General features: G+C 42.4%; 1 protein-coding gene across 4 annotated transcripts in view; it reads left to right on the top strand.

Annotated features, from left to right (window-relative positions):
• The first annotated feature begins 706 nt into the window (after window positions 1–706).
• Window positions 707–8,914, top strand: part of LOC311003903 (aspartyl/asparaginyl beta-hydroxylase-like) — a 42,154-nt gene continuing 33,946 nt past the window's right edge. For all 4 annotated transcript variants that reach the window (XM_083995812.1, XM_083995810.1, XM_083995809.1 and 1 more), the window contains exons 1-2: window positions 707–886; window positions 5,326–5,520. In XM_083995812.1, the coding sequence (XP_083851938.1) occupies window positions 847–886; window positions 5,326–5,520 (235 nt within the window). In that variant the 5' untranslated portion in view covers window positions 707–846. The remainder of the gene's footprint in view (window positions 887–5,325; window positions 5,521–8,914) is intronic.

Here is an 8,914-nt window from a genome sequence, read left to right as displayed (position 1 = left end):
AAAATAAAAATAAAAATAAAAATAAAAATAAAATAAAACATATGGAGAAGTGTTGGTGATTCACAGAGGGGAGGCAACTGTGTAAACAGGATGGTACTAATTCAGTCTTCTACCCATGTTTCTGCGCACAATTGTCAAATTGCTGCTCTCTTCAATCTTGTTTTAACTGTGCAGACTGAAGTTTGTTCAGGAGAAAAATAGCCTCACTCATACGATCAGAGCAGTTTAAACTTTAAAGCACAATGACGCACAGTAAAACCGATCATGATAAATTGTCCGTGCATATCAATATTATTGCCCTGTAGGCCTACTTGGTTTTATTATTCATTCTCTACACCTAAAATCATAATTCTATAGAATTATGATTACTGGAGGTAGGCCTACACTACACCAATAAATCATAGACTGTAGGCTATAGAAAAAGCGACTTTCTTCAAATTATAATTAGGCTACTGCTCACGGCCCTAAATATTTAAAACTCCTCTTCTGCCACGTTTTTGCTCCTTTCCAAAGAGAGGGATGGCACCGGCAAGTTGTACGACAAAATGATAGGTCAGTTATCACCAGTGCCCTCCTTTAGCCCCGCCCATGTACCAACTCTGCGACGCCGAATGGAGGAAGATGAAGTCAATCACCGTTACTATGGACTTTGGCTTCGCTGCTATCCAAAGTCAGGACGTGCTTTCAGTCAAGTGATAGTTTGATTAATAAGGCTGGGAGCAGGGAGCGAGCACCGTCCTGCCTTCCTACTGGTCACAGTCACAGTCACAGCTAGTCACCGTTAGCTCCTTAGTCCTCTGCTCCATTACCGGGAAACCAAACCCGTACTGAGGAATTTACGAGGAAATGGCCCAGAGAAAAAATCCCAAAACCCACTCGAAAAAAGGTGAGTGACGCCACTCTTCTTGTCAGTTAGCGATTCTCTTTGACGTCTGTAGCCTACACACACACACATCCCATATTCCTCAGAGTGAACTAGTCTCTTACGCAGACATATGAAGCAACAACAAAGCTGGGAACAGTGCAGACACGTCATCCATTGCGGCTCCACACTAACACAATAAAAAGCCGAACCACAGCCTCGGAGCCGTCTAGCCCGAGATTCCCATGGTCTCCTTCAGGAACCTCCGCCGTGCAGGGCGTAACGTTACAGGAGCAGGACCACCTAGTCCACCTATAGTCCACCTATAGTCCACCTAGCTGGCCTGTTTACCCCCCCAGGACCTGGTTCTGACACATTCGTCTAAATTCCTGAAGTGGTGTGTTTTTAGGTTTTTCCCAGCCAAAACACAACAGCATATTAAACAGATGTAAATGTGAATGTCGTTCGGGGGTCGGGTTAACATTAGCCATTTCTTGCTGTCGAAATCCCCCCAAATGGAATAAACAGGCAACTGAAGTTAAAGATGAAGTTGAAAACAAGGGATGCTGTGTTGGAGTCCCAGCCTCCCTGTTCAGGAGAATCATGGAAGTGGCCCTGGAAACGATGCTAAGCTAACTTAGCTTGCATAAGGGATAGCCCGCTAACAGGAGCTAAGATTCCATGTATTTTGTTGTATTACAGCTGTTGATATTCCCGTGGCATGTGTGTGTGTGTGTGTGTGTTTTTAACAAGGTCCAAGGATGCAGCAGGAAGTAACGCAGCCAAACACGGTGCTTACTTAATTTACACATATACAAGCCTGACAGGCTTTAATGCTGTCATCATAACATAGCTTAATGAATTCATATACCGAGGGAAACACATTCTTGTTACTGTATGTCAGTGACCATCTTGGATTCAGTTACTATTTGCTTGCAGTTCCATCCACATTATAATAAAACACACAGACACTCAATAGTTTAAAAACTGGGGGAATGGAAAAACCCTTGATAATGACTAGTGGAGTAGCCTAATAGTTTCCCTAACTTTTTATTCACTGATTCATTACCACATCTAAGCAATCTATAGCCTATCAAATAAAAATCTCCCTGCAATAGGCCAAGAACTAGCTGATGTGTCAGACATCCTGAAATAAATGATCAGCCTACAGCAGTGATTGGAGCTCAGCACAGCCTGACCTGCTGTGGAAATGGGAATGTAAATAAGAGGACGGTGTCCTGCAAACACACAGCCATGTTGTTCTCTTCACAGTGTTTTCCCTCTGCCAGTATTTGCTTCTATCACAACTAATGCAAGTTAATGGTGTGACAGCAGCTCGTCATGGATCTATTGGTCCTCGTCCCTACGTCACCACATTCACGCGCATCCCTTGGCTGCACACACAGAGAGGACCGCCCCTTTATGCCGTTCTCTCTCCTCATTGGATAAAGGTTGTAGGATACAAGGAAAGTTTTCTCCTCGGCTTACAGCAGAGCAGAGTGACTGACAGACCCGTGTTTCAGACCAAACACTCTATAGAAGTGATTGCTGTCGGAAGATACAACTATTTAAGACTTATATTAACACGTACTTCTACTTTAAGTAACCGAGTGATTATTGGTCATGTAGCCTAAATAGTAAATACAATTTTTCTTGAGTCTTTTAAAAATTTCTATCCAATTTCTATGGATGGACTATTGTAGTCTTTGTTCTGCCTTTACTTCATTAGATTATTAATTCAAAATCAAATGATTGGTCTCTCTGCTGCAACTTATGCAGTTTCCTGTGTTTACATAATAATAAAAAAAGATCATATCAAACAGGGATCATATGTGTTTATGTGTGTGCATGCATGTAGCATGTGAAGAAAGGAGTGTGTAGGTCATATAGTGGGATATTCTGTCCTCTCTGGCATCTGACACACTGAGTGTCCCTGGGTTTGTCAGCTCTAATAATAGTGTGGATCAGGTTCTGGACGAGGCTACAGCCCGTCACAATCAGTGGGCTGCTGAAAGGAAGAAGAGGAGGAGTCTGTCCCTTGTTCTCCCGCAGTAGTTCACTCCTTGTCTCTGCGTTTGTCCGTTTGGATGATCAGTCATTTGGAATATTTGTTCTTTCTTTCTGATTTTTTTTAATCACCTTTCATTTCCCCACTCACTTTTTTACTTATTTTTTGTGTATTGTTCTTAGTGTATGTTGTATCTTTTTGAAATGCTATAAATAGTCCTGTTGCTGTCACATTTCTATTAACTTTTTTTTTTAAATTTGATCTCAATCTTTCTGTTTCTTCTTTCTTTCTTTCTTCTTACAGGTCCATGGTGTTTTAAAACAGATATTTTTGTTCATTTGAATGGTGGTTTCTTTGTGTACACCACTAGTTGAGAGGGTTTGTCTGCAGTTGTCTCGGTCTAGTTTTGCTTGGTCCTGTTTTGGGTTCAGCTGAGACTTGAAAAGGTTCATGCAGCGCCACCGCCAATATGGTCCCTCCTATTCCTCCTCCTCCTCATCCTCCTCATCCTCCTCGCCCACCTCGGCTCCTGGAGAGGAGCTCCAAGCCGAGGAGGAGGTGTATGAGGATGAGGAGCCTCTGATAGAGGAGGGAGTGCAGGATGTGGTCCAGGAGACAGGTAGGATGGGTGTATGAAGGAGGTTCAACCTGTTTGGGTTGGATCTGGTTTTTATCCGGCCTGGTTTGGTTCCTTTAGGAGGCAGTAATAAGGAGGAGGTGCCACAGATGAAGGAGGAAGTGTCACCTGTTGTCTCTGCAACAGGTAGGAGAGGTTTGAAGAGCATGGTTTGGTTTGGCATAGTTTGGTTTGATTTGGTTTTGCATGATTTGTCACTGAATGCTGGATAAATGTCAGACTTGTTTCTTAAAGGGATAGTTCACCCAAAATTCAAATTTCACTCATTATCTACTCACCCTCATGTCGACTAAGAGCTGTGAGAATTTTCGGAGTCCTCCGTGGCTTCTCTGAGTTACGGGGGGGGGGGGGGGGGGGGGAGTATTTGTCCATATAATGGTTGTGAAGGAGAAATTGTTCCGAAAAAAATTAAATAAGTCTATATTTTGAGCTTGTTTGTAGCGGAAGCTCCCAGTGTCTCGGTTCACTGCTCTTCCTGTGTCTGTGCAAATCTCTTGTGATTTGCACTGACCGGTGGAACAATTTCTCATGTCGGGGCTTCAATACAAGAGGGACATTACAGACGAGCAGTATGGAGGTATTTGGATGTTTTTTGGTGTGTCTTTTTGGACGAAGAAAGTTGGTATCCATTCACAACCATTATATGGACAAATACTGCTGCGCGGACCCCCCCGTAACTCAGAGAAGGCACGGAGGACTCTTCTCACAGCTCTTAGTTGACATGAGGGTGAGTAGATAATGAGTGGAATTTGAATTTTGGGCGAACTATCCCTTTAATATAATTTGGGTTGTTGTGTTTACTGCCCTGGTTTGATTAAGTTCCACCTTGTACAGTGCAGCATAACTTTTCCATCTTGTTGCTAGTTCTCCCAGTAGAATCCTCCTGGGATGGGATGGAGTATTGTGTTGCTTTCTTTATTATGAACTAACCGCAGGATCCTGGGAGGTTTGTCCAGCTTTTTCATGGCATGGTTTCTTTTTTGGAAGGGTTTTGGAGTTGAGTGACTTTTTGAGGCCAAACATGGCTCAAGCCATAATGTAGACATAAACAAGCATAGCTTCTAGCTTTGTAATGTGGGAGACGACACTGGTGTTGGACACATTGTTTCTCACCATGACTTTGCTCTTCATTCATGTGAATGCCATTCATTTGAATTCAATGAGCTTTGGTTCTATAAAAGCCAGTAAAACCTGAGAAGATTTCTGAAGCCTTCCTCAGGCTCCATTGCTTTCAGAGACTTTTAAAATACTTGAATCACACACATACACCTTCAGAGTTTCATGAAGGGCTATTCGTGGAGTCTATCTCCAGCTTTAGGACCATTAATTAGATGGGATATCAAAATAGAAGCAGACAGCTGTTGTCAATAACTACAGCCTTTTCAGTCGTGAGTGCTAGAGGACAAACAGCTGTTGTCAACTCAGTCTTCCATTTCTCTGTCAGTCAGGGTCATGTTGACTTCATGTCTCTCCCTCTATTCCTGGTTTGACCTCCCCTGTGCAGCTCCTGCCATATTGTCTTTTCCCACTGTTAGATCTGCATACTGTATGACTGAGGTTTTGTCAGATTATGTTTGAGGTATGCTTTTTTAAAAGTGTCGTTCCAGAGCATTTGAATTGTTTTTGTAAAAGTATATTAGCAGCGTGAATGTGACCGATGAAGGAAATTGTGTGTTGAACACAGGTTTCATAGTTATGATCAAGAAAATAAAACAACCTTCACACAACACTTTTGCTTCTGATTAAGCCCAAGACAGCACAGACTTGAGATGTATAAGATAAAGACTAACTTCCATGTGGTTATCTCTGTGTCCTTAGAGGCCAAGAGCCCACCAGTGGAAAGCAAGAATGGAAAGAGGACAGAGGGAGGAGGGGACGCAGGAGGAGGAGGAGGAGGAGGAGGAGGTCCTAAATCCTCCATGTTCACCTGGTTCGTGGTCCTGGCTCTGCTGGGAGTGTGGAGTTCGGTGGCCGTGGTCTACTTCGACATCGTGGACTACGACAGTGTAATTGGTGAGTTAGAAAATGAAAATGTAGTTTTCAGTGTGCAGCACAGGGATCCACTCCAGTCAGCAGGGACTGGTTATGAAAGATGCTGCTGAAAGATTATGAATGACTACACAGCATATCTGCACTCCAGTGTGCACATCCTCCGAAATGGACACTACACAAAAAACATAAACGCTGTAAGTGCCTCATTCCACACTCTACCATGACTCCTCCTGAGGCAAATCATAGCACATCATAGAACATCAGGCAAGAGATGGAAATAAACCATGTGACCACAATCTAAGACATTTACATTCTGATTGTTTATCATTATGTACTGTCCATTTTTTTAAGAAAATGTATAAACCATAAATCACATCATTAAAACACACCTAATAAGTAGGTCAGATGTCTGCGTGAATACACTAAAAGGTCTTTGCACACCAAGTCCGTTTTTTTGTATCCATCATCCGACAAAAATCATTACGCAGAGGCGCCTTACACACTGAGTCCACTGCGTTTTATTCTCTGTTCCAAACTCCGGAAAGGGAGACAAAGGTCGTCACGCAGTGAAGATGAATTTGTGGTCGTCTCACTTGTCGAGAAATAAAAAGAGAAAAATAAAATACTATGTCCATCCAATCCTGAGAGGAGGTCAAGAGCAAAGAGAGCTGCTTGTCAGTGAGCAGCGGAATTATCATGATCACTTCAAATGTTTATTTTGGGATGGATTATTAGTACCTCTACTGAAGACACACACACACACACCCTAACCCTAACCCACATGTGAAAAACAAACCTGTTCTGAAAACTTTAATGACAGACGAAAGTTTCAGAGTCAGTGTATAAACATGATCGACACAACATGAGGTCAGTTCTTCTTCTTTTTTCTTCTTTTTTTACGTGCAGCAATTTTGGACAAAAAAAACAGACTCGGGGGGCGGTGCATGGCGCAGTGGTTAAAGCAGGCGTCCCCGGTTCGAATCCCGCGTCGGGCAGACCTTTCCTGCATGTCATTCCCCCTCTCTCTGCCTCCCCCTTTCCTGTCTATCTCACTGCTATCAAATAAAGGCAAAAAAGCCAACAAAATATATACCAAAAAAAAAACTGACACAGTGTAGAAAGGCCTTAAGTCTTGTATAAAAATGTCCTTAAATAGAGAACAAAAAAGTTGCATTCAAAGATGATGTGTATGGTACAGACATGGAGATGCAGTGTTAAATGTGAAGTGGGTGAAATGTTAGAGTGACAAAACTGACCTTTGCACAGTCTGTCCCTCAGTGCTCCCCTCTGTCCATTTTCTATCCTAGTTACAACTTGAGGGAATGTCACTTAGACTCAGAGATGGAGTGGACCCATAATATTATTATTTTGGTAATCAAAGGTCAAGTTCACTGTGATCTCCCAAGACACAGTTTTGGCTAAAAGTCCCCAATGTCTGTAAAGAGGAAATGAAATGACTGTAGGATTTTGGGGCTCGGTGTGGCCATGTGGCTCCACAGCAGAGCCCCCCCGGGGCAGCCATCCCAGTCCTTCCAGGTATCTAGCTTCATATTAAAACCTCAGAGCTTTCAGTAACTCTTAGGTTCATGTAGAAGGGCATAAGAAGCTGTGAGCTGCTTCACAGGCTAAATGTAGGCTGGTGTGAATTCCTAAACTGGCAGACACATTGTATGTCCCACATAGACTCATGTTGCTGTACCAAGGTTACAGGTCACTTCAGGAGAAATAAATGCAGAGCATCAAAAATAAAATGTCAATTGTTCTTTGAAAGGTATCAGACAGACAACATAGAGTGTATTGGGTGTTGATGTGAGAACTCTTGTCACTGCTGGAGGGTGCATAGATTAACCAGTCAATTAATAACGTTTTATTCTATTCAGTCAGATAGCCTGCCATGTGCAGTGTAAACATGAAGACCAAAAACAAAACAAAAATGACATTACACAAACCCCCCTACTGTACAAAACAAATATTTCATAATAATATGATCTGGGAATAAATGTGATTCTTATCAAGCATCTCTGTAGAATGAAACTCACCCATAGGCTGTAAAAGAGAACTGGCCATAATCCAAAATGTGCTTCACAATATAATAACATTTTTTTGTAAATTTCATTCTGCTCTCCCTGCCTCCCCTCCCACCAGAAGCTGCCTCCATCAGCTCTTGTTAACATTTCCATGTTTCTCTGTTATAAACTGTTTTCTTGTCTGTAACAACATCTCTGTCCCGTCTGTCCGTCCTGGGTGAGGGATCCCTCCTCTGTTGCTCACCCTGAGCTTTCTCCTGGTTTTCCCTGTTAAAAGGGTTTTCTATGGAGTTTTTCCTCAGTGGATGTGAGGGTCTAAGGACAGAGGATGTTGTTGTGATGCCATGTAAAGCCCTTTGAGACAAAATGTTTGTAAAAATGGCCTATACAGATAAAATTGCCTTGCCTTTGCTAAAGCAACAAATGAGTCTTGAGACGTCAAGTTTCACAAGGCTGCAAAACAATTTGTTGTTTCGTATTTGCTTGCCTAGTTTATGGCTCACAACGGACACACACACAGAGAGAGACAGACAGAACAGACAGACAGAACAGACACAGAAGTTTTGGTTTTCAAACAGTAACCTGCTTCCATCTTTATGTGGTCATGACAGTCATGATGCAGTCCTGTCATAACCTCTTCCCCTCTTCTCTTAAACACACACACACACACACACACACACACACACACACACACACACACACACACACACACACACACACACACACACAAATATAAACTACTGATGTAATTTCAAACTTCATCTTCCATTGAACTGATAGGCTCCTTCATGTCTGGAAACAGTGGTGAACAGTGAATATGAAATGTGACAGCTGCTTTACTGTGAAGCAGACAGCTGACTTCTGCTCTGCTCTGCTCTGTGGTTTGACCTGTATGACATGGAAGTGGTTCAGATGTACAGAGCTGACACAGGGGGATGACTGAACAATGTTTGGTCTTGTAATAACAAATTTGGGCTTAAGAGCGTTAAATAAATGAGACACATTGTCTCTGATTTTATGTACTTGCTTGAATACTGAGCAGTGATGATACTGTTCTTTACATTCATCATAAATCTGATGATATTCTTTTGGTACACAGTGTTTTGTGACAGAGAACAGCTCATTAAAGCCTGTCAGTGTCATGCAGACCCCTAGAATGTAAGGCCTCCAAGCTGCAGCGTCTAGTCGGAGGACTTTTAGATCTAATGTTCGACACAGTGTAAAACACTGCACATACAAAAAAGGTTGAGTGATACGTCATGCAGGCTTGTTTCTCTTCTGTAATCGCTTTGTACTAATTTAGTTCTATCTCACTGCAAAGGTGCACGGCGATTGGCTCTAATAATCATCTCTGCTTTTCTCTCTCTTTTCTCTGTGTGGTGTTTCTG

Source organism: Trachurus trachurus (genome assembly GCF_905171665.1).
Source record: "Trachurus trachurus genome assembly, chromosome: 20".
In the NCBI taxonomy this organism is placed as follows: domain Eukaryota; kingdom Metazoa; phylum Chordata; class Actinopteri; order Carangiformes; family Carangidae; genus Trachurus; species Trachurus trachurus.
This window is presented reverse-complemented; position numbering and strand designations above follow the sequence as displayed.